The sequence below is a fragment of the Manis pentadactyla genome, chromosome 4 (genome assembly GCF_030020395.1).
Source record: "Manis pentadactyla isolate mManPen7 chromosome 4, mManPen7.hap1, whole genome shotgun sequence".
NCBI lineage: Eukaryota > Metazoa > Chordata > Mammalia > Pholidota > Manidae > Manis > Manis pentadactyla.
This window is the reverse complement of record NC_080022.1, coordinates 128,673,377-128,700,023: the sequence shown is the minus strand read 5'-3', so window position 1 is coordinate 128,700,023 and position 26,647 is coordinate 128,673,377. Positions and strand designations below refer to the sequence as shown.

The 26,647-nt window shown below is 40.7% G+C and overlaps 1 protein-coding gene across 1 annotated transcript in view; it reads left to right on the top strand.

Annotated features, from left to right (window-relative positions):
• Nucleotides 1-26,647, top strand: part of LOC118931226 (dynein axonemal heavy chain 9-like) — a 349,376-nt gene that overhangs the window by 58,613 nt on the left and 264,116 nt on the right. Inside the window, 5 exon segments of the mRNA XM_057500855.1 lie at nucleotides 14,557-14,779; nucleotides 15,414-15,580; nucleotides 22,299-23,169; nucleotides 25,635-25,765; nucleotides 26,079-26,205. Coding sequence (XP_057356838.1) covers nucleotides 14,557-14,779; nucleotides 15,414-15,580; nucleotides 22,299-23,169; nucleotides 25,635-25,765; nucleotides 26,079-26,205 — 1,519 coding nt within the window.

The window sequence follows — 26,647 nt, the reverse complement described above, 5'->3', positions numbered from 1 at the left end:
TGAAGTATTATCTTTTCAAATATGTCCACTAGGTGATTTTGTTTGCAGATGTTTTGTTTAGTATTGATAGGTTTATGTTTGCAGTTGAGATTGGCCTTCAATGTTCTTTCCTTATAAATGAGTTTCATAAAATGAGTTAGGACATAATCCTTCTTGCTTATTCTCTGGAAGAGTTGATGTAAGATTGAAATTCTCTGATCCTTGAATGTTTTATTTAAATCTCCTATTGGGCCATCTGAGCTTGATATTTTCTTTGTGGCAAGAGTTTTACCTATAATTTCTCTAATAGTTATAGGAGTTTTAGGTTTTCCATTCCTTAGTAGGCCATATTTGTCTAGGAACGTACCCATTTCATGTAAACCTTTAAATTATTGTCATTAAATTTATAATATTCTCTTATCTCTTTAATCTCTATAGAATCTATGGTTATATTTCTTTTCTCATTTCTATTTGTTTTTATTTGCACTACTTTATTTGATCAATATTGCCAGAGATTTATAGAAATTTATCTTATGAACTCAGTGATCCTCTTTATTATAACTCAATTCCCATTGTAATTTATTCTCTTATGCTTATTATTTCCTTCTACTTTTTTGGATTTGTTTTCTGTTCTTGGCTAACTTATGATTCTTTTTTTTAATTGATTTTGAAACTTTGCCTTTTTCAATATAACTTTTAGTTATAAATTCCCTTTTTTTTAATTGAAGTATCACTGATAAACAATCTTATATTGGTGTCAAGTATGAATTCCCTTTTAAGTACAATTTTACCTACATCTCACAAGTCTTAACATGTAATATTTTTATTATAATTTAGTTCTAAAACAGTTTTAATATCCATTATGATGAGTTTACATACATTTAAAATTTCCAAACATAGGGTTCTTCTAGTTATATTTCTGTTACTAATTTCTAACAATCACACTGTGGTCAGAGAATGTGATACATGTAGTAACATGCTTCTGAAACTTGTTGAAGTTTGCTTTATACACTATCTAATGGTCAGTTTTGATAAATATTCTGTACACATTTGAATAGAATGTGTATTCTGTAGCTGCTGGGTCTAATGGTCTGTGCATGCCTATGTGATCAAATGTGTTAACTGTTTTATTCACATTCACAGTATCCTCACTGCCTCTTTTTGTCTGCTTAATTTATCAATTACTGAGATAACTGTGTTTAAAATTTCCACTTTGCTGGTAGATTGTTAATTTGTCCTTATATTTCTTTCACTTTTTGTTTCATTTATTTTAAGGTTATGTTCTGTGAACACACAGAGTTTGATTCTTTCTATCTTCCTGGAAAACAAACTTTTAGCCATACATTAATCTTCTTTATCTCTAGCTAGATTTCTTGTGTTGAAGTCTGTTTTGTCTTTTTTAATATGACTAAACCAATTTCCCTTGTATGATATTTGCCTAGTGTCTCTTATTTTACCTGTTGGCTTTCAACCTTTCTGTGCTTTTATATTAGGAGAGATTTTTATAAGCAGCATAGAACTGAATGTTTCATCTACCTCAATACTGACATTTTAACTAGATGTTCATCAACATGTCTTTTGCTATTTTTGGATCCATTTCTACTATTTTATTATATACTTTCCATTTGTTCTTTTCCTTTTAATTTTTTCCTTTCTTGCCTGCTTTTTTTGTTTTCTTTTATTTTTCCTTTTTCTAACGCTATATTCTTCCCTTCTGCTAATTTGGATGTTGTACTATTAAAGTCTCCAGTTATTATGGCTCCCAGTGCTTTTTTAATAAGCATCCTTAAAAGAAAGAAATTTGTCAGCATTATTACTCTCTTCACAACCAATGCAAAGACTTTAGAATAGTTTGAACTCAACTGTTCACTCCTAGAATTATATTCTGTCATTCCCAGTAATTTCAATTGCTCTCTAGTATTTAAACTCCACAAATTATACTTTCTTTTTATACACTCATTGTTTATTTAAATTTACCTACATATTCACCAATATCTTTGCTCATTAAATTTTCCTACATCACAGAGCTCTTACCTGAGATCTATCCATTAGAGGTTCCCTTAATAAGGGTCTATTGGTAGAACTCTCATGCTTTCTTTGTCTGAAAATGCATGTATTTTGACCTTGTTCTTGAAAAAAGTTTTTTAGAAGATAGAATCCTAGGACAACAGATATCTTCTTTATGTATTAAAGTATTATTCCACTGTATCCTGGCTTCTATTTTTTCATTGCCTAGTCACATGTTAGTCTAATTCTTTTTTCCCTCCCTTGTTTTGTACAAGTCTGTCTTTGCTCTGAAGCCATGTAAGTAATTTTAAGGTTTGTTTTTTTTTCCTTTTTGGCAATCTTCAGTTTCATGAAGAACCTATGTAAGGGTCTCTTTATATTAATTTTGCCTGGAATTTGTCGCTTTTTTAATCTCACATTTGGAGTCTTTTAGCAATTCAAGAAAATTCTCCACTAGGATCTCTTCAAAGATTGTTTATTGCCCATTCTCTCTCTTGCTTCCTCCTGGAGCCCTTACTACACTTATGCCAGATCTTTTCACTCTTTCATGTGTCTTCACAGTTTCCAGAGCTTTCAGTTTTTTGTCTATCTGCACTGCAGTTTGGAAAACTTCACGTTCTACACATAGAGCAATCTAATTATCTCTTTCACCTTTGTCTAAATCTCCTCTTTAAACCATTCACTGAGCTTTAAATTTTAATTATACTTTCCATTTTTAGATTTCTATTTGGTGATTTTATAATTTTGCTTGCTCATTTTTTACACTCTTTTGTTCTTTGCTCAAATTTTAACGCTTCCCTTTTGTTTATTCATTTTTTAAGTTGGAGAACATGTTCATTAGATGATTTTAAGACAACTTCTGATGTGTCAACTTAAAAGTTATTTTTCTCTTCATGCTGTAGATTCAAGGTAACATAACGGCCTACAGGAAATTATTAGCTTCTTTCTCCTGGAATTGTCCATCAACAAAGCACAGTATGATCATTTTTGCATTGCTAAAACACATATTAAAAGCTTTTCTATGCTTCCCTTCACAAAGTAATGCCACCACAGGCCATAATTTTCATGTTATCCACTTCAGTGAGTTTTGTCACTTGTTGGAATCCATCATTCAGACAAAGGTCCACATGCTATCACGGTTCTGGCATATTTGGAAAGCCTCTGAAATTGCTTCCATTCCTGACTCTGAGATAATGCTGAATTTATACTAATTTATACTTGAATTTAGTACTGGGTCAGGGGCAGGGTCTGTGACTTATTAAGGCTGTGTGGATTTATCTAGGTTTCTAGAGTGATTCCTAAAGAAAGCATGTGTGTCTAAACTGGCATATGGTGCTTAAAAGGATAAAGTTGTTTTTCTTAGTCTTGAATTGATGTCCGAGAAACTGCAGGAAGTTACTTTCTCCTGCTATATGGGTCAGACACGGTAAAGTGAAACACTCAAACAAGAACTCGTTTGACCTTTCAATATATTAAATATTGCTGTTTTATATTCTGCATCTGAATTCCAGTATCTGAACTCTTCACAGGTTTCGTGTCTGTTTCTGCTAGCTCCTACTCTTGGTGACTTCTTGTATGGGTTATAACTTTTGATTGTAAACCATGTTCCTTGGAATTTTATCTGTGGAAATCCTTTGAAGATTAGATTCTAGTTTTCATTCCTCTGGGAATGATTTGCTTTTGTTTCTACCAGTCATCCAGGGGATTCTTCCAACCCCAGACCACCTACACTTCAACTAGCAGTGGCCCACCTAGTGCCCAGGGTAAAGCAGGCAAGTTTCCCTACAGTCCCTTTCTGTGCAGTGTGTTTATTTCTTGTTCACTCTTGCTGTGTTGCAGCTTCCTATTAGCTTAGCCTACCCACCTTGTGTGGGCCCTCGGCTCAAGCAATCAAAGTGGAAGTTCAAGGTCTTCATGGTGCAGTAGAAACCGTTATATGAACGCCAACTTAAAACCTTGCTTGGTTCTTGCTCTTGACACATCTTCAGCCTCTGGAGATTCCTTAATTTCATGCCCTGCTAGTGATGCATGTTTTAAATGATTTTGAAATAGTTGCTTATGCCTTCTAGTTGTTTGAGCAGGAGGGTTACTCATGTCATCATGTACATCATACAGCTAGAATCTGAAGTCCGCCATTCCCCAGCTTACTCTGCAGTCAGCCTTTTACTAGACCAGCCCACTGAAACCACTCGTGTCAAGGTTGCTAATGGCTTTCACACGGCCACACCCTGTGGCCACGATCTGTCTTCATCTTCATGTGTACCCCTCAGGAGGAGTTGGCATAGCTGATCATTCCCTCTTTCCCCGTTTCTCCCTGTGGCTTTCAGGATACCTCATGTTTCTTGTTTTCCTCCTGTCTCACTGGCTGTGCCATCTTGGTCTCCTTAGCTGGGCTTGTCTCTTCTAGACCTCCAAATATTAGAATTCCTGAAACCTTAATCCTGAACTTTCTTAGCTATCTATACTCATATTCCAGGTGATATCTAACCCAGCACTTGAAGGACATCTGTGTGATAACTACCAAATTTATATTTTCAGCCCCACCTCTCAGGAACTCTCCACTGACTAATAATATCTCCCTGAAGTGTCTAGTGTCTGGGAGGCGTCTTAAACCTCATGTGTTTAAAACGTATTCCTCTTCCCCTTCTCCCTCCACAAAAACTAGTCTTCCCCAATTCTTCCCCGTATCTTTTTAAATGGTACCATTGTTCACCTCACTGCCTGGGGCCACTATTGATCTCTCTCGTTTCCTCACATCTCTCCCCTAATCCATCAGTGGGTCCTATAGGCTCTACATGCAAAATTATCTAGAATATGACCACTCCTCAGGTCCACCAGCCAGGTCAAAGTCGATTATTTTCTGTCACATGGACAATGATTATAGTCCCTGAAGCCCTCCTGGCTTCCATTCTTGTCCCCCAACCAGCAAAGCCAGCACCACCATCTTCATTACCACCTCCCGCTAAAACACATTCTCCTCCAGCTGCAGATCTTTTGCTCAGAATGAAATCTGGAGTGCTTATCATGGCCACTAAGGCCCTGCCATGTCTGGCCCCTTGCTAACTCTCTGCCCTCTTCTCCCTCCATTTTTTCCCCATTTGCCTCATGCTTCTGCCACATTGACTTTTCCCCTTTTCCTCAAACAAGTCAACTGAATCAGGTTCTGTGCCTTCCCTCATGCTGTTCCCTCTACCTGAAAACTTTTCTATTTCTCTCTGTGGCTCCCTCCTTCATGCCATTTATGTTTCTGCTCAAAAACCACCTCAATAGAAAGGCCTTTACTAACCACTCCATAGAGAATAGAGCCATCCTAAATAGTCTCTACCCATTTATAGTTCTCATCACTACCTGAAACTGTTCAGCCTATTCCATCCACTTGTTTCCTATTTATTTTTCCCACTAAGAGGTAAGTTTCAAAAGGGCAGAGCCTTTGTTTATCCTATTTATTCTCTCCTCAGGGCCTGGAAGCATGCTAGGGCTCATGTGTTAGACATATTAATTTTTTTCTCATATCATGTAATAGATAATAAATATATCTGAATTAAAGACAACTCTCACAATAACCAGTGGACAGAAATGATTTCTCCAATCTTATAGGTGAGGAAACAGGCTCAGAGATGTTAAATGACTTGGCCATGATTACACATACAACCCAAGTGTATATGATTTTAGACACCACAGTATTTTTGTGATTTATAGTTTTTTTGAAAATTCGAAAAAACATTACAAAAAACATTGCAAAACAGTACCAAAGTTCCCTTTCTGTGCAGTGTATTTCTATTTGTTTATTTGATTCATTTATTTACTTTTACCTTCACTCAGATTTCCCAAATGATAACATCTTGCATAACCACAGTACAGTCAAGATCGGAAAGTTAATATTGATGTATAACTAGTAACTAACCTGAATTTTTTTGAAAATTTCAAAAAAACATTACAAAAAACATTGCAAAACAATACCAAAGTTCCCTTTCTGTGCAGTGTATTTTTTTTTTTTTTAATAATTATTTTTTATTGAAGGGTAGTTGACACACAGTATTACATTACATGAGTTTCAAGTGTACAACACAGTGGTAGAACATTTATATACATAATTCTAGGTTCCATCTATCACCCTACCAGGCTGTTACAATATCTTGACTATATTCCTTATGCTATACATTACATCCCGGTTACTAATTTATTTTACCATTGGAAGTCTGTCCTTTTTTTTTTTTTTTTTGGTGAGGGCATCTCTCATATTTATTGATCAAATGGTTGTTAACGACAATAAAATTCTGTATAGGGGAGTCAATGCTCAATGCACAATCATTATTCCACCCCAAGCCTAATTTTTGTCAGTCTCCAATCTTCTGAGGCATAACAAACAAGTTTTTACACGTAGAACAAATTCTTACATAATGAATAAGTTACATAGTGAACAGTACAAGGGCAGTCATCACAGAAACTTTCGGTTTTGCTCATGCATTATGAACTATAAACAGTCAGTTCAAATATGAATACTGATTTGGTTTTTATACTTGATTTATATGTGGATACCACATTTCTCTCTTTATTATTATTATTTTTAATAAAATGCTGAAGTGGTAGGTAGATACAAGATAAAGGTAGAAAACATAGTTTAGTGTTGTATGAGAGCACATGTAGATGATCAGGTGTGTGCCTGTAGACTATGTGTTAATCCAAGCTAGACCAGGGCAATAAAACATCCACGTATGCAGAACATTTCTCTCAGAACGGGGGGGTGAGGTTCTAAGCCTCACCTCTGTTGATCCCCAATTTCTCACCTGATGGCCCCCCTGCGACTGTGCCTGTCTTAGGTTGTTCCTCCCTTGAGGAATCTTACCCGTCTCTGGCTAACCAGTCATCTTCCGGGGCCATACAGGGAAATGTGAAGTTGGTAAGTGAGAGAGAAGCCTTATTGTTTGAAAAAGTTAGCTTTTTACTTCTTTGCATATTTATGCCCTGTGGCTTCTATGCCCAGCATTTGTCTTGAGGTATCTTTACCACTTGGAAGAATTATGATACTCGGTAAATTTGATATGAGGCACAAATTCTATTTAAGGGTTGTAATTAGGAAGGAAGAAGAAAAGCTATAGAAGTAGCAGGCGGAAGAAAACATGGGAAGATTGATTATTTCTTTGATATATCTTCTTGTAGAGTAACTTCACCATGTATAGGTTTTAAGCTACTACTTAAATTGCACACACACATTAACATAATAGGAGTATAGTTACATAACCAAAGCATATCTGTAATTACCAGCCATCTGCAGTGAAACCAAGAAAACCAGTTAGGCACCTTAGGCATTTGTGAAAACTTATCTATGATATGGTGGATATTGTCCAAATGAACTTGAACAGTCTGAGAGAAATCAGACAAATTAAAACAACCCATTCCTGGGGACTGTTCACATGCCATATGTTCTTTTAACAATAAATAGTTTGTAGTTGTAAGACTTTGGAGCGCTACAATTTGCACTTCTCCAAATTCTTGGTTGAGTTCCAACAGTATAGATCCAGTCCAATTTTGTTGTTTTACTGTATGCACAGGCCAGCTTAGATATCTCCTTCCTCATTCCCATGGCAGGTCCAGGAACTGGTGGGATGAGTGCATCTACAGCTGTAGCAGTGCGTGGATCTTTGTTGGGGTTTTTTGATGATCATCTTCTGGCATGAGTCTTCCAGAGGGTGCAGATGTTGGAAGTTCTTTTTCATATCGTATCTTAGTTCATTTTCGGGGTAGCCCAATTAGGCTTTGATCCTCTGTATAAACACAAACAGACCCTTTGCCTACACTTTTATATGCCCTTTATACCCTTGTGTAGAACTCGTTGGAGGTTACCACACAGGAACTGCCCTTTTTTTTTTTTTTTTTTTTTTTTTTTTTGCTATCACTAATCTACACTTACATGACGAATATTATGTTTACTAGGCTCTCCCCTATACCAGGTCTCCCCTATAAACCCCTTTACATTCACTGTCCATCAGCATAGCAAAATGTTGTAGAATCACTACTTGCCTTCTCTGTGTTGTACAGCCCTCCCTTTTCTCCTACCCCCCCATGCATGTTAATCTTAATACCCCCCTACTTCTCCCCCCCTTATCCCTCCCTACCCACCCATCCTCCCCAGTCCCTTTCCCTTTGGTACCTGTTAGTCCATTCTTGAGTTCTGTGATTCTGCTGCTGTTTTGTTCCTTCAGTTTTTCCTTTGTTCTTATATTCCACAGATAAGTGAAATCATTTGGTATTTCTCTTTCTCCGCTTGGCTTGTTTCACTGAGCATAATACCCTCGAGCTCCATCCATGTTGCTGCAAATGATTGGATTTGCCCTTTTCTTATAGCTGAGTAGTATTCCATTGTGTATATGTACCACATCTTCTTTATCCATTCATCTATTGATGGACATTTAGGTTGCTTCCAATTCTTGGCTATTGTAAATAGTGCTGCAATAAACATAGGGGTGCATCTGTCTTTCTCAAACTTGATTGCTGCATTCTTAGGGTAAATTCCTAGGAGTGGAATTCCTGGGTCAAATGGTAAGTCTGTTTTGAGCATTTTGATGTACCTCCATACTGCTTTCCACAATGGTTGAACTAACTTACGTTCCCACCAGCAGTGTAGGAGGGTTCCCCTTTCTCCACAGCCTCGCCAACATTTGTTGTTGTTTGTCTTTTGGATGGCAGCCATCCTTACTGGTGTGAGGTGATACCTCATTGTAGTTTTAATTTGCATTTCTCTGATAATTAGCGATGTGGAGCATCTTTTCATGTGTCTGTTGGCCATCTGTATTTCTTTTTTGGAGAACTGTCTGTTCAGTTCCTCTGCCCATTTTTTAATTGGGTTATTTGTTTTTTGTTTGTTGAGGCGTGAGAGCTCCTTATATATTCTGGACGTCAAGCCTTTATCGGATGTGTCATTTTCAAATATATTCTCCCATACTGTAGGGATCCTTCTTGTTCTATTGATGGTGTCTTTTGCTGTACAGAAGCTTTTCAGCTTAATATTACTTACTTATTTTTGTAATTTTAATTTGTAAGATTTATCACTTACTCATTTTTGCTGTTGTTTTCCTTGCCCGGGGAGATATGTTCAAGAAGAGGTCACTCATGTTTATGTCTAAGAGGTTTTCGCCTATGTTTTCTTCCAGGAGTTTAATGGTTTCATGGCTTACATTCAGGTCTTTGATCCATTTTGAGTTTACTTTTGTATATGGGGTTAGACAATGGTCCAGTTTCATTCTCCTACATGTAGCTGTCCAGTTTTGCCAGCACCACCTGTTGAAGAGACTGTCATTTCGCCATTGTATGTCCATGGCTCCTTTATCAAATATTAATTGACCATATATGTCTGGGTTAATGTCTGGATTCTCTAGTCTGTTCCATTGGTCTGTGGCTCTGCTCTTGTGCCAGTACCAAATTGTCTTGATTACTATGGCTTTATAGTAGAGCTTGAAGTTGGGGAGTGAGATCCCCCCTACTTTATTCTTCTTTCTCAGGATTGCTTTGGCTATTCGGGGTCTTTGGTGTTTCCATATGAATTTTTGAATTATTTGTTCCAGTTCATTGAAGAATGTTGCTGGTAGTTTCATAGGGATTGCATCAAATCTGTATATTGCTTTGGGCAGGATGGCCATTTTAACGATATTAATTCTTCCTAGCCACGAGCATGGGATGAGTTTCTATCTGTTAGTGTCCCCTTTAATTTCTTTAAGAGTGACTTGTAGTTTTCAGAGTATAAGTCTTTCACTTCTTTGGTTAGGTTTATTCCTAGGTATTTTATTTTTTTTGATGCAATTGTGAATGGAGTTGTTTTCCTGATTTCTCTCTCTGTTGGTTCATTGTTAGTATATAGGAAAGCCACAGATTTCTGTGTGTTGATTTTGTATCCTGCAACTTTGCTGTATTCCGATATCAGTTCTAGTAGTTTTGGGGTGGAGCCTTTAGGGTTTTTTATGTACAGTATCATGTCATCTGCAAATAGTGACAGTTTAACTTCTTCTTTACCAATCTGGATTCCTTGTATTTCTTTATTTTGTCTGATTGCCGTGGCTAGGACCTCCAGTACTATGTTAAATAACAGTGGAGAGAGTGGGCATCCCTGTCTAGTTCCCGATCTCAGAGGAAATGCTTTCAGCTTCTCGCTGTTCAATATAATGTTGGCTGTGGGTTTATCATAGATGGCCTTTATTATGTTGAGGTACTTGCCCTCTATTCCCATTTTGCTGAGAGTTTTTAACATGAATGGATGTTGAACTTTGTCAAATGCTTTTTCCGCATCTATGGAGATGATCATGTGGTTTTTGTCTTTCTTTTTGTTGATGTGGTAGATGATGTTGATGGACTTTCGAATGTTGTACCATCCTTGCATCCCTGGGATGAATCCCACTTGGTCATGGTGTATGATCCTTTTGATGTATTTTTGAATTCGGTTTGATAATATTTTGTTGAGTATTTTTGCATCTACGTTCATCAGGGATATTGGTCTGTAGTTTTCTTTTTTGGTGGGGTCTTTGCCTGGTTTTGGTATTAGGGTGATGTTAGCTTCATAGAATGAGTTTGGGAGTATCCCCTCCTCCTCTATTTTTTGGAAAACTTTAAGGAGAATGGGTATTATGTCTTCCCTGTATGTCTGATAAAATTCTGAGGTAAATCCATCTGGCCCGGGGGTTTTGTTCTTTGGTAGTTTTTTGATTACCTCTTCAATTTCGTTGCTGGTAATTGGTCTGTTTAGATTTTCTGTTTCTTCCTGGGTCAATCTTGGAAGGTTATATTTTTCTAGGAAGTTGTCCATTTCTCCTAGGTTTCCCAGCTTGTTAGCATATAGGTTTTCATAGTATTCTCCAATAATTCTTTGCATTTCCGTGAGGTCCGTCGTGATTTTTCCTTTCTCATTTCTGATACTGTTGATTTGTGTTGACTCTCTTTTCTTCTTAATAAGTCTGGCTAGAGGCTTATCTATTTTGTTTATTTTCTCGAAGAACCAGCTCTTGGTTTCATTGATTTTTGCTATTGTTTTATTCTTCTCCATTTTATTTATTTCTTCTCTGATCTTTATTATGTCCCTCCTTCTGCTGACCTTAGGCCTCATCTGTTCTTCTTTTCCCAATTTCGATAATTGTGACATTAGACCATTCATTTGGGATTGCTCTTCCTTTTTTAAATATGCTTGGATTGCTATATACTTTCCTCTTAAGACTGCTTTTGCTGTGTCCCACAGAAGTTGGGGCTTAGTGTTGTTGTTGTCATTTGTTTCCATATATTGCTGGATCTCCATTTTGATTTGGTCATTGATCCATTGATTATTTAGGAGCGTGTTGTTAAGCCTCCATGTGTTCGTGAGCCTCTTTGCTTTCTTTGTACAGTTTATTTCTAGTTTTATGCCTTTGTGGTCTTCAAAGTTGGTTGGTAGTATTTCAATCTTTTGGAATTTACTGAGGCTCTTTTTGTGGCCTAGTATGTGGTCTATTCTGGAGAATGTTCCATGTGCACTTGAGAAGAATGTATATCCCGCTGCTTTTGGTTGTAGAGTTCTATAGATGTCTATTAGGTCCATCTGCTCTACTGTGTTGTTCAGTGCTTCCGTGTCCTTACTTATTTTCTGCCCAGTGGATCTATCCTTTGGGGTGAGTGGTGTGTTGAAGTCTCCTAGAATGAATGCATTGCAGTCTATATCCCCCTTTAGTTCTGTTAGTATTTGTTTCACATATGCTGGTGCTCCTGTGTTGGGTGCATATATATTTAGAATGGTTATATCCTCTTGTTTGACTGAGCCCTTTATCATTATGTAGTGTCCTTCTTTATCTCTTGTTACTTTCTTTGTTTTGAAGTCTATTTTGTCTGATATTAGTACTGCAACCCCTGCTTTCTTCTCACTGTTGTTTGCTTGAAATATGTTTTTCCATCCCTTGACTTTTAGTCTGTACATGTCTTTGGGTTTGAGGTGAGTTTCTTGTAAGCAGCATATAGATGGGTCTTGCTTTTTTATCCATTCTGTTACTCTGTGTCTTTTGATTGGTGCATTCAACCCATTAACATTTAGGGTGACTATTGAAAGATATGTACTTATTGCCATTGCAGGCTTTAAATTCGTGGTTACCAAAGGTTCAAGGTTAGCCTCTTTAGTATCTTACTGCCTAACTTAGCTCGCTTATTGAGCTGTTATATACACTGTCTGGAGATTCTTTTCTTCTCTCCCTTCTTGTTCCTCCTCCTCGATTCTTCATATGTTGGGTGTTTTGTGCTGTGCTCTTTCTAGGAGTGCTCCCATCTAGAGCAGTCCCTGTAAGATGTTCTGTAGAGGTGGTTTGTGGAAAGCAAATTCCCTCAGCTTTTGTTTGTCTGGGAATTGTTTAATCCCACCGTCATATTTGAATGATAGTCGTGCTGGATACAGTATCCTTGGTTCAAGGCCCTTCTGTTTCATTGTATTAAATATATCATGCCATTCTCTTCTGGCCTGTAGGGTTTCTGTTGAGAAATCTGACGTTAGCCTGATGGGTTTCCCTTTATAGGTGACCTTTTTCTCTCTAGCTGCCTTTAACACTCTTTCCTTGTCCTTGATCTTTGCCATTTTAATTATTATGTGTCTTGGTGTTGCCCTTCTTGGATCCTTTCTGTTGGGGGTTCTGTGTATTTCCGTGGTCTGTTTGATTACTTCCTCCCCCAGTGTGGGGAAGTTTTCAGCAATTATTTCTTCTAAGATACTTTCCATCTCTTTGCCTCTCTCTTCTTCTTCTGGGACCCCTATAATACGGATATTGCTCCTTTTAGATTGGTCACACAGTTCTCTTAATATTGTTTCATTCCTGGAGATCCTTTTGTCTCTCTCTATGTCAGCTTCCATGCGTTCCTGTTCTCTGATTTCAATTCCATCAATGGCCTCTTGCATTCTATCCATTCTGCTTATAAACCCTTCCAGAGTTTGTTTCATTTCTGCGATCTCCTTTCTGGCATCTGTGATCTCTTTCCGGACTTCATCCCATTTTTCTTGCGTATTTCTCTGCATCTCTGTCAGCTTGTTTATGATTCTTATTTTGAATTCTTTGTCAGGAAGACTGGTTAGGTCTGTCTCCTTCTCTGGTGTTGTCTCTGTGATCTTTGTCTGCCTGTAGCTTTGCCTTTTCATGGTGATAGGAATAGTCTGCAGAACTGGGACGAGTGACGGCTGGAAGGACTTCCTTTCTTGTTGGTTTGTGGCCCTCCTCTCCTGGGAGAACAGCGACCTCTAGTGGCTTGTGCTGCGCAGCTGCGTGCAGACAGGGCTTCTGCTTCCTGCCTGGCTGCTATGGAGTTAATCTCCGCTGTTGCTGTGGGCGTGGCCTGGCTCGGGCAGCTACTCCAAAATGGTGGAGTCGCATTGGAGCAGGAGCTGCTGGGAGGCTATTTATCTCCGTAAGGGTCCTCCCTGCTCCCTGCAGCCCAGGGGTTAGGGTGCCGAGAGATCCCGGATTCCCTACCTCTGGATTAAGTGGCCCGCCCTGCCCCTTTAAGACTTCCAAAAAGCACCCGCCAAAACAAAACAACGACAACAAAAAAAAAAACAAGAAAAAAAAAATTTTTTTTAATTAAAAAAAAAAATTTTTTTAATTAAAAAAAAAAAGGTGGTCGTTCGTTTTTCTTTATTCTCCGGTGCCAGCCTCAGGCCTCTGCTCACCGGTCTTTCTGCCCTGTTTCCCTAATATTGGGGTCCCTGTCCCTTTAAGACTTCCAAAAAGCGCTCGCCAAAACAAAGCAGCAAAAAAGCAAAAAAAAAAAAAAAATGGTCGCGCGCTTTTCTTATGTCCTCTGTCGCCCAGCCTCCAGTGCCTGCTCACTGTTCTTGCTGCCCTGTTTTCCCAGTATCGAGGGCCCTGCACTCTGGCCCGGATGGCGGGGGCTGGGTGTTCGGCAGTCCTGGGCTCCGTCTCCCTCCCGCTCTGCCTGCTCTTCTCCCGCGGGGAGCTGGGGGGAGGGGCGCTCGGCTCCCGCGGGGCCGGGGCTTGTATCTTACCCCCTTCGCGAGGCGCTGGGTTCTCTCAGGTGTGGATGTGGTCTGGATATTGTCCTGTGTCCTCTGGTCTTTATTCTAGGAAGGGTTGTCTTTGTTATATTTTCATAGATATATGTTGTTTTGGGAGGAGATTTCCGCTGCTCTACTCACGCCGCCATCTTCCGCCCCCTCCTGTGCAGTGTATTTTTATTTGTTTATTTGATTCATTTATTTACTTTTACCTTCACTCAGATTTCCCAAATGATAACATCTTGCATAACCACAGTACAGTCAAGATCGGAAAGTTAATATTGATGATAACTACTAACTAACCTACAGACCATGTTCATATTTCCCCAGCTGTCCTACTAATATGTTGTGTCTCTGGAGTCTCCATCAAAGTGTTCATCTTTGTCTTCATGACTCTGACACTTCTGAAAAGGCTCATATTCTTACCATCAGTGTACAGTCTATGCAGAGAGCTGCGCACATGGAAGGTTCTCCATTGCAATAGCTATATTTTGGGGGCAATAAATAAATCTGCTTTTTAAGGAGAGGCAGGAGAGTGGCTCCTCATGTTCTGTTTGTGTTTTGCTTAGCTTGGCCGACCTTGAAGTGTTCATAAAAAGTAGTGAGAGTGGCTTGCTCAAGGAAGTGGAAAAAGGCAATTGTAAAGGATTGGTTGAGATTATGGGACACCTTATGGCTCTTATAGAACGGCAGGGCAGCACTGATGAGATGTTTGCACCCTTAAAGCAAACTATTGAATTGCTGAAGACCTATGGACAAGAATTGCCAAAAACGGTGTTTAAGCAGCTGGAGGTCAGTGCAAAATTTGTTTTCCTAATAAAAGAAAGAGTGGGGGAGTTTCAGGATTTCAGAGTCTGGTGAGGTGGATTGAAAAAAATGAGAAACAGGGCATAGCAATTGCCCAAGGCCCATATTTTAGAACAATATGTATAAGGTATGTGTCATATCTAGCACATGGTGGAAACTCAATAAATATGAAACACTGTAATTCTGGAGGATATATGGGAGAATTGATGTGGACAAAGTGTGTCAGGTTTTTTTTCCAGAATTAAGGGTGAACAAATTATTTTCCTTCAGAGGAGAAAAGAGCAGATCTGAGGAGTGTTAAGGTGGTCTAAGAGGAAGTGTGGGGTGTTACAGAAAATAACCAAGTATTCTTGGAAAATATAAAAAGGGAAAGGGTTACTGGGTCAGAGGCTGAGGGCAAGAAGGATAGTGTTGAGCCCAAAGTATGTGATCGTCTATAGAACAACTGACTAGGGAGGTAAGTCAAGGAAGGGGAGTTGTTGAGAATGAACAAATGATATGACGGCATTGCAGCAGGTGTTGTAGCAGATGTGAAGATATCTGGGGTCTGTCCAATTTCAGGACTGTGATGAAGGGAGGGAACAATGTGGGTCTGACCACAGTGAGGTGTCCATTGCAGGAGCTGCCTGAGAAATGGAACAACATAAAAAAGATGGCCATTACTGTGAGGCAGCAGGTGGCCCCACTGCAAGCAAATGAAATGAGCGTCCTCCGCCAGCGGTGCACAGCCTTTGATGCTGAACAGCAGTGGTTCTGCGAGCGATTCCACCAAGAAGCTCCCTTCAGGTATGGATCAGTCACCATCACTGCCTCCTTACTTGTAAACATGGCACCTTTGAGTTACGGACTGTCTTTCTGTTGAGTTTGTGTTCTTCTAGCAAGTTAAGACTAGTTAACAGTCTTCCCTTCCATTACAGTTAGGATGTGGGGCTCGACTGGGCAGCATCCTCTCAGGGCCTGCATGAGATGACCACAGGTTGTACAAACAAAAGACCTTGCCTTCAAAAGTCTAGAAACTTCTGTGTCTCCAGGTCTATAAAGGGATTGTATGTGGTATAATTATGAAGTTTTCACTAAACTGTTGGTATTCTAAATTCTCAAAAACTCCTTTTCTTTTATGGCTGATAGAATTTTAAAATACTTTTGGAAGGCATTTTGGTAGCCTAAATTAGGAAGGATTTGAGGTGAAGGGTTTACTTCTTTCATAGCTTAGTAATGCTCAGACACCTCCCTACTTGTGATTAATGGGTCTTTACATAAAACAACTATAGGATGGGCAACACCATTCACATGTGTGCACAGTGTGCACGCACACATAGGTTCCATTCTCTGAGGTTTCCTCCCTTAGTGGGTAAGTCTGCTAGGGTCTGCTTCTGGTCTACTGCTCAGCATCAGAGGCTCTGAAATACTACATTGGGAGGTACATGTTAAAGCAACAAATGAAACAAACAAAAATCACAACTCTACTGAAAGAAAATAGAGCATAATGATTAAGTATATGGACTCTGGACTCAGGCTGTCTAGTGTCTAATCTCAGGCTTAATGCCCAGGTCAGGAAGCCACTCCATATGTCTGTGCTTCAGTTTCCTTGTCTGTAAAATGGGGTTAAAAATAGCATGCACTGCATTGGGTTGCTGATAGGATTAAAGCAATACCCTTTCCAAGTGTTTAGCATAGTATCTGGCACTAGGGTGACCAACCTTCTTGGTTTTCCCTTGACTGTTCCCATGTTACCACTGAAAGGTCACACATCTAGGGAAGTCCCTCTGTACCAGGCACATCGGAGCTGTTGGTCACCCAACCTAGCCCACAGTTAAGGGTCTACTTATTCTTACTGAATAATGTTCACCAAACATTTATTAAGCAGCTACTCTCCCCCAGGTATTATACTTGGGGCTAGAGAGTACAAAATGAGTGTGTTGAGAGGAAGGGAAGGGCAGATTTTTAAAACTGCAAAAGATGTGTATAGAGAGACAAAACACAGGACTCTGAAGCAGGGTGCTACCATTTCAGCTGCACATTAGAACCACCCAGGGAGCTCTTAAAACTTCCAATGTCCAGTCTGCCCCACAGACCAACTATATCAGATTCTCTGGGGGTAAGACCTGGCATCAGTAGTTTGTAAAGCTCCCCAGGTGTTTCCAGCATGCAGCCAAGTTTGAGACTGCTGCTCTAGATGGAAGTAACTGCTTCTCTTCTCAGCAATCAAACCAGGACGTTAAAACTGAGTCTGTCTCCCTCTAGAATAATTGCCTTAGTAGCTATGCCCTCATTCCTAAGAAACATCTATTGTTCAAAACACTTGTGGAACTCCTTTTGGTCATGCCGTTGAATTTTTAAAATTCAGCACTGGTCATGTAGAGCGAAAGCTGTTGAGGGAGGTAGGATATCAAGCTGAGTAATACTGCTTAGTGTTAACAATCACACCATGGCAGCAGCCATAAAAATAATGATACTACTAACCTTGGCATTAGTCTGTCTTAAGACTTTCTCTTAAGAAAATTTCAAAAAAGGAATTCCCAAGATGGTTTGGTGAAATGGCTTCCCAAACAGGCTTCTGAGATTGGTTGAAAGGACAATATTCATTTGCTAGTCATCTGATGGAAATCTGGTATTCCTCCTTCATGGTTACATTGTGTACGTGTATTGATTGGCTGTTGTTTTTTGATTTAGTGGCTGCACTATTTTTTTTCTCTTTCTTAGCACTTTATCTGCTGGCTATGAGGATATCACTCCCCTTAGGTGAGTTTTCCAAATTCGCATCTGTTAATATGAGATGCAGACAAATCTTTGGAAGAGAATGCTTTGAAAAGAACTGCTCACAGCAGTGTGGAAATCTAAAACATTACTGCAGTTTTGATGTATTTCTCTCCTCAAGAAAACCTTCAGGACTAGAGCAGAATTGCGGATTTACTGATGAAGGAATCTTCATGGGTGTCAATTCATTTTGTTTCGTTTCTTAGTTTGGTGTGTGTGAATGTGTGTGTTTAAAATGTTTAGATACAGTGAGTAGCAAATGAGTTTAGTTCTGGTTCCTTCACTTTGAGATCATTGATGAATTTCTAAAATGCAGCCTGTGGTGCATTCCTCGATGCATGCAAGTGTCTATTCCTAATTAGACTATAGGTTAAGCTCCCATTTATCTTGTCTTTGAGGAAGAAAAAGAAATAAAGTGTCTTATTAGGCCCTTGCAGTCTGACAGGTGCTGGGTGACATCACATTGCTTGGGTTGAGGTTCTTCATGTCCAAGTCACGTTTTACTTCCTCTTTTAGTCCAAACTCTCAGCTGTGTCAGCATATTCCTAGTTGAGCTCTCTCACTTCACAGTAATTGGCTAAATCATCATACTCAGATTCAAGGGCTTTCTAGAACTCTTAAAATTGGAGACTAATTCTCCTCTTTGAGTGAAAGGGATATTCTGTGCTTCCAGCAGCACTCTCTTGTTCAGTCTTCCGTGACCTTAGGAATGATTCCGGGACATCTTATCCATCTCAAGACCAAGGTAACTCAGGGGTTTCTTAGCCAAAGCATTTGACCCCTGCAGGCTCCAGCTTAATGGGGAACATTAGTGGCTTTAGTTGGCTGGCAACCAGATTCTGGCAATAGCTGCAGAGCCTTCTTGAAGACCCCCTCCCATTGGGTACTATCCTGCATGATGACTAGAGGAAGAAAGGCTTTCCAAATAGCCCAGAGAGCACACAGGAGGGAAGAAGGACCTCTGTCTCGCTTGGACAGCGTCTACCATCTCTTCAATCACTGGGGAAAAAAGCAACATGGGTCATTAAATCTCCCAGGGACATATCTATAGTTCATTAGACTAGTTTTAGACTAGTTCAGCTTGACCCTGTTCTTCCAGCTAATTTGACTCATTCACATGATTCAGGCTTCCATAGAACAAAAGAGGCTGTGGTCTCAACAGTGGAGTCAGCAAAAATGATGCAAGGGCTAGGATTTTAAAGTAATACACAGTCCCTGACCTCAAGGACTTACAGCCTCAGGACAGTTTCAAAAATGAGTAAGTAGTCATGTTCACTGAATGCCAACTTCAGCCCCCACTGGGAGGCAGTTCACACCCCCTAGAAGAGGGTGCTGGAGCCATCTTGAGAGTTAGCCACTTGTTCTCTTTCATTTTGGACAAGTCATTGGAAGGGACTGTTCCACTGCTCACGCAGATGGGGGCCACAGGATGGGAAGAGCTGAAAGAACACAAGTTCAGATCAGATGTGCTGAGTTGTACAGTACCTGGGGGGTATCAAGCAGAGGTGTGTCATCATTCGTTGTATACACGTATGGTCTGAGGTTACCCTTTACCAACTACTAGCTTCCCACAAAACAATTTAAGTCACTTACTGCTCTTTCTCTCTCTATGCTCAAGTCTAGGTCAGGCTGGCATCAGTCATTTTTCCAAGATCACATGCATGAACACCCTATTTCCATCTCTCTTAATTATGGTTTTATTCATCCAGACTTTCCAGACATTTCTCTTTTAGATTAAAATACTTTTGCATTATTATTTCAATTTCAAAGACTTAGTACACCATTTTCCCTCCTATTGCTTTCTTGTTTTTGTACTGTATTGCTCCCCTGGGTTTAGAGAACCGCTTGTAGTTTATTAGGCACATTAATCAGGTCTGTGGCTATCCTGACAATTCACACTACAGTGTTTAAATGGGAAAAAGGTTACCTGCCCTCATGTCCAGAGGTCCTTTTCACTACTTAGGCCAAATTAACTTTTATGTGTGCTTAGCTGCAGGAAATTACTGTCCACAAATTTAAACTATAAGCAAAAACTATGCCACAGGGTAGATGAAGTTCGGGATAGTTTTGACAAATGATCACCTCTTACAAATATTTGAGGAACCAAGGATGTTCATATGTGCTGAGGAAAGAATGGTTAGAAAGATCATTTATCTTCTTTTGTGTGCACCCCCAAAACTCTAATAGCACATATCTTACCTATTAAATTATTCTTGAATTTTACTCCATTAATATATTAAACAGCATGTGGGCTACTAGAATTTGTCTAGTCGATCTTGTGCTAATACCAAGAGGCTAAGTTCACTGTAGTCAAGATAAAAAGCAGAACCTACACACTGACAATTAGTCTCTGGAAATTAAGAATAAGCAGGACCATTCAGGTATGGTGATCTTCCCTGCTGGACTGCTTGCCTTGAGGATGTTACATTTCTTTCCTTCTAGTTCTTTCTCCACTGTTCTCATGGGAGAGAGGGTTCCTTGCCTATAAAGATGAAGGGCCCTCTTCAGCTCTGTCGTCTCCAAACTCATATTCTGTTCTGAGACAGCTGGCAGCTGGAGAACAGTGAAGACGTGCACTGTTGTTCAGCCTCATTCCCTTGAGGAGTAAATCCACCACTGTAACACAAGGGCCAAAAACTATTTAGATGGAACAAGCGGAATCAAACATAGCAAGCATCAAAGTTAATCTGACACTAATTTAATGGTATGCATAACTGATATTGTGTTGCATGACAATTAGGCTTAAGTGGTGAGCAGTTTGGGTAAATGACTCTAATTAGGATCACTTTCCATCCATCAAGTCCAGTATTTCCAAAGAGGACTGAGAGAAGAGGCAGTTCAAGAAAGGGAATTTGTATGCTGTCCTCTTCCTTTCTCCCCTCCCCTCCACATCCTCCCAGCCAATACACACATACGGATACGCACACTCAGTTGGAGGAAACGGCCAGTTCTCTAGTCATTCATGTCCTCTCAACTTTCCCCTTGAGGATGGACCCTGGGATGCCCTATTCTCATTTTAGAGGAACGCAGTGTTCACATGTAAGTCGTGGTGTCCCCAGTACCTAACACAAGCACATAGAAACAAGTAAACCTGAAAGAGGTGATTATGAAAAAGTGTAAAGAGAGATTGCAGAGGAAAATGAGAGGCTCCTTGAACACTGGGTTCTGTGTGCTCCTGGCCACAGAAACATCATCTGTGCATGTGGGTTCCTTTGTATGTAGAGTTCTTACATGGAGAAGCCAAACCAGGAAAGCAGGTCTGGGCGGGTGGCAGCATCGAGTAGGTTAACGCTGCTGAGCACCAGGAGCAGAGGACACCTGCTATACACGTTGGAGAAAAGAGGATGAGGGTGCGTGAATTAAAACTCCAAAGCTAGATACAGTGTTTATTGGGGCAAGTGCAGACCCAGGGGCCACCCAGGATTCAGGCAGAGCAGACCAGAGAGGGCGGAGGGGAGGCTGAGCACAGCCTGGAAAAGGGACTTAGATGAGGAGCCCGAGCTGAAGCACACAGTGAAGGAAACTGATGGTGACTGCGGAGTGCCTTGCTGAGGGCTTTGTGTTCAAACTCCATGGCTCCCAGCAGAGGTCCTCAGACTTGGAGGAAAGCACTGCGGGCCATCAGAGTCTCACCACAGACAAGGACACCAGCAGAGCACATTGGAGTCACCTGGGGTGCTTGTAAACTGCCATTGCGCACACCCCAACCCCAAAGATTCTGATTTAATTGATCTGGGGAGCAGCCTGGGCATGGAGATTTTAAAGCTTCCAGAAGATTCTAATATGCAACCAAGACTGAGAGCCACTGCTCAAGAGGAAGTGATGCCAGATGGGGTCAGTGCTGGACTTTTAAGTGCCAGCCCTCTCGCTTAAAGACGACTTCCCACTAGCAGCTCCTGGCAGGCTTTGGCTTTTAGCATCTGCGGTAACATGCAGTGCTCCTTTGAGACAGGTTGTCTGGAAGCCAGTGAGTGGCAGCAGAGTCTGAATGGGGCTCGAACAAAGGAATGACTCCCCTCTACCCTGGATAAGGGGTTGGGGGAGGTGGAGGAGAAGAGGAGCATTTTTACCTTCTCAGAAGTGAAGAAAAGATCCAAGCAGGGAGTTCCTCTTAGAGTGTCTTCCCTCCAGTGGGTTGTGTTCACTCTACTCCAACCTGCCCTGAATGTCTTTTCTTGCCAGGCTTTGGTGAAACTCACTGCTCTTTGCTCAGATACTAAGTGTTTGTGCCCAGCGAAATAGGCCAAGCAGAGAAAGACAAATAGTATATGATTTCACTTGCATGTACGATCTGAAAAGCAGAACAAAGAGACAAACAAAAAAAGCAGAAACAGACACATAAATATGGAAAACAAATGATGGTTGCCATACAGGAGAGGAGTGCAGGGATGGGCAAAATAGTTGATGGGAATTAATAGGGATGAACTCCTAATTATAAAATAAGTAAGTCATGGGGATGAAGAGTACAGCATAGGGAATATAGTCAATAATTTCATAATTTCATATGTTGACATCTGGTAACTACATTTATCATGATGAGCCTTTTATAATGAATATAATTGTTGAAACACCACGTTGTACACCTGCAACCAATATAATATTATATGTCAACTACACTTCAACTAAAAATAAAAAGTAAATATTGGAGTTGGTGGTACTTTGATGATCCTAGGAAATGGGCCTGTACAGCAATAATATTACTAATAAGTGTGCTGTACTTACAAAGGAAACACATTGTGTCTTGTAGATTTGACAGCATTGACCCTTATCAAATGCTGGATGCCTGGCACACTAAGATCCAGCAGATGGAATCGACCATGGCCTCCACTGCCGAGTCTGCCAGCCTGTTTGAGGTTAGCATTCCAGACTACAAGCAGCTAAAGCAGTGCAGGAAGGAGGTCTGCCAGCTGAAGGAGCTCTGGGACACCGCTGGGGTGGTGACCTCCAGCATCCATGCCTGGGAGACCACCATGTGGAGGGATATCAACGTGGAGGCCATGGACGTGGAGTGCAAGCGGTTTGCCAGGCACATCCGGAACCTTGACAAGGAAGTCAGGGCCTGGGATGCCTTCACGGGCCTGGAAAGCACTGTGCTGAACACTCTGACCTCACTGAGGGCTGTGGCTGAGCTCCAGAATCCGGCCATCCAGTGGCGGCACTGGGGGCAGCTGATGCAGGCCACGGGTGTGAGCTTCACCGTGGGTGAGGGCACGACACTGGCACAGCTCCTGCAGCTCCAGCTGCACCGCTTTGAGGACGAGGTCCGGGGCATTGTGGACAAAGCAGTGAAGGAGATGGGGATGGAGAAGACCTTGAAGGAGCTGCAGGCCACCTGGGCCAGCATGGAATTCCAGTATGAGCCCCACCTGTGGACCAACATCCCCCTGCTGCGGTCGGACGAAGGCCTCATTGAGGGCCTGGAGGATAACCAAGTGCAGCTTCAGAACCTGATGACGTCCAAGTATGTTGCTTTCTTCCTAGAAGAAGTGTCGGGCTGGCAGAGGAAGCTGTCCACAGCCGATGCTGTCATCGCCATCTGGTTTGATGTACAGCGCACGTGGTCTCATCTGGAGAGTATATTCATTGGATCTGAAGATATCCGGGCTCAGCTGCCCCAGGTACTTGCTAAGGAAACCCTGCCCTCTCTGTTCCCTTCCCGAGTCAAGGGAAGAGCACCCAGTTCCTTCGTCCTCTAGACCTTTCCTTCTCTGCTGCCTGCCTTGGCCTCACTCAACAAATGCTTGCTTCACGAGCCACCAAAAGTCAGGCAGAGGAAAAGAAAGAAGGTGAAATGCACACCAGTCAGTTTGTCCCTGGGTGGGTGGGCAAAAGAGAACCTGGATTTTAAAAAAGCCCATGTACACAAGAGAAGAGAGAGAAAATATTTTGCTACTGCAGTTTGTGGTGAGCTGCTCATGGGTTGCCCCATAGATGATTACAATGCAGCTATCGATTGGCAGAGAGCACTGTTTCCAAGCATATTCACATTCCTTCTCAGCAGCAAGCTGTTCTGTAACCCTCTGGCCTGTGCCACATGGTTAATACCAGTCTTCAGCTAAATATGAAACACGGAATTTCTCTAAAATATGCGTCCTTCTCTTTACTACCTTCCCTGTGGTTGATAGCCCTTTCTAATTTGTCCTAATTAATGTGCCATTAACTTAGCCCCTTCAGTGGACTCTAACTCATTAAAAGAATTTTTTTTTGGCAGGCTTTCTCTGGGTCCCTTCAGCAGAGCAAGGTCTTTGCTTACAAATTAGTTTAATTCCAAAATGTCAAATGACATCCAGGTCTTGCTAAAAAGTTTAAAGCACATTCCATCAAAACATTTTATTTTCCCATCTCATCCTGCAAAAGCATATTTAATGTAATAATACAGATTAAAGGTTGCACATTTGGAGTGGAAACTAACAGAAAACAATTCTGTCAGAGCTTTTGTAATTAGGCCAAATTGAATAAGCCAGGTTTTATTTATCTCCAGTGCTAGTGATTGAAGAAGAGCAGGTTTAATTATAAGGAGGTGAAGACATGGATGGAGGCTTTGGTAAAGACTTTAACGGAGACATTTGAGGACTTTCAATGAAATACAATAAAGAATCAGTATCATTAACTGCTCAACAGTGCCACAAATGTGTGTGTAAAATATGTAAATATGTGTTTGGATTAACAAAACAACAATAGAGACAATCTCAAAACAAAATCAGTCATCTTACAACCTAATTAGTAACTATTTTCATTCATTAAGAATATGTCCCAATTTTTGTTTATGTATATACATATTTTTACATAATTGCTGTTGGTGTAATTATAGTTCTCTCAATTCAGCTCTTTTTCATTTTAACATTTATGCTGGTATTTCCAATACTTTTATAACCTTGATATCTTTTCCACCCGTAACTGGAGCCAAGTATCTCATTAGGGAATCATAATTCACTTTACGTGGCCCTGTTAGTCTAAGTCTTCCTGGAGAGGGGTGGATTACAGAGGTCTGGGGCAGACAGGGCCAGCAGCGTGCTCCTGAGTCCGAATGCTGCCACTTGCAGCTGTGGGGTTGTAAGAAAGTCACCCTCTCTGTGCCCTGGTTTCCTCCGATGTAAACTGAGACTAATACTAGTACCTCTTTCAGGGAGTCAATTAAAACAGTGCACAGAGCACATACCATTGTAACTGTTGTTATATAGTAATAATAATACCACAAACTCTAGGTACCAGGTATTGAGCTAAAGTGCTTTACATATGTTATTGTCAGAATCATTTCAACAACACTGGGGGGATGTGTGTTTGGGAAAAATGATGACATCTAACTTTGACATCACAAGTGCTGAGGAAAAACCTAGTTTGGTTGCCTAAACTTCTGTATGGACCCAGAAAGAATACTGGATTCACTATCTACCTGACTTAGGAGTTCTGTGTTTGATGCCAACATTTCTCAAAGTGTGGTCCAGTGACCTCCAAGAGTCAAAAGTCAAGGTCAAAACTGTCTTAATAATAATGTTAAAATGTTATTTTCCCTTAAGACTTTCATTCTTCTATGAGCATACAGGGGAGTTTTCCAGAGGTTGCATGACATATGCTATCACCACACACTGAATGCAGAAGCAGAGAAGTGGATCGAGTCATCTCATTAAAGTCAGACATTAAAGAGATTTGCAATAAAGAAAGGAGAAGAAAAGGAACAATGCCATTTTTTTCTCTAAGTTATTTTGTTTGGGGGAATATAATTATTTTGGATAAAAGAACATGTTATGTTAACATAATGAGCTTAATATTGTTACTTTTTAAATGAATTAGCAAATATTTTTTAAATTTCTCAGCTTTAGCTGCTAATGTAGAAAACTGTATTGGTAGACACAAGAAACACCTACATACAGAAAAGCTTTTCATACTCTCCAGTGTTTTTAAATGGGTAAAGGGGTTTGAAGACAAAAATGTTTGAGAACTGCCGTTGGAGGTGAAAGGTATCGCTTTCTTAGCATCTTCAGACAACCTAAGAACAGGTTTCTGCTCCTGACTTGCCTCAGAAGGGGAGATTTTGGAACTGAGGGGGGTGGTAGTTAATGTTTTTCCACATTTTTATTTGCAGGATTCTAAAAGATTTGAAGGGATTGACGCTGACTTTAAGGAGCTAGCTTATGATGCTCAGAAAACTCCGAATGTAGTGGAAGCCACCGCCAAAGCAGGTCTTTATGAAAAACTAGAAGATATTCAGAGCAGGTGATGGTCTGTTAGCTGCCCCCTCTTGTAATGCAGGAGATGATATTCCCTTCTCCCCATTCTGTCTCTGAGCTCCTGACCTATTTAACTGCCCAAGTGAAAGAGTGAGTACATGTGTTTCTGTGTGTGCCTGGATTTGGTAATAGTATGGTGTTCATTCTGTTGGAAATGTATCAGTGTTTATGTTTGCAATACCTATGTTTCTTGCACTCGTTTCTGCATGTATTCCATATATTGTGTATGTTCACATCAAGGTCTGTGTATCTATGCACCTAGGCAAACTTAATTAAGAATTCTGTGTCTGTGCCCTCAGATTGTACCTGTGTGAGAAAGCCCTGGCAGAGTACCTGGATACCAAAAGGCTTGCCTTCCCTAGGTTTTACTTTCTCTCTTCTTCTGATTTGTTAGACATCCTTTCCAACGGCACAGCTCCACAACAGGTAAGCTGAAGGAGCATCTGTAGAAACGTCCAGAAGGCCTCAGGAGCTCCCAGCGGGAGAGGTGTGGGTTCCGCATGATGCCTCCTCTCTCTGGCAATGTTGCCAGAGTATCAGACCTGCATTGCCACCAGCATCATCCCTAACCTCAGAGCTTCTTCATCCCCCATCATGGCTTCCTGGGGGCCCTCCAGCCTATCAGGGGTGATGGCTCCCCAAAGTAGAACTGGAGAAGCATTGAGGATGGCAAAGGTGGAAAGAGCTAAGCTTTTACAGAGAATGCTGTTGATTTCATTATGAAGAGGGGTCCAGTGAACTGTGGTCCAAAGTTAGAGCTAAAATTCCCATGGGGAGATAAGCTTGGAAGTTGTCTTAACTGGACATTGGGTGGTTGTAGAAGGAGTGGATGTGAGCAGTCCAAACTTTTGGGTTCTAGCCCCTGGTT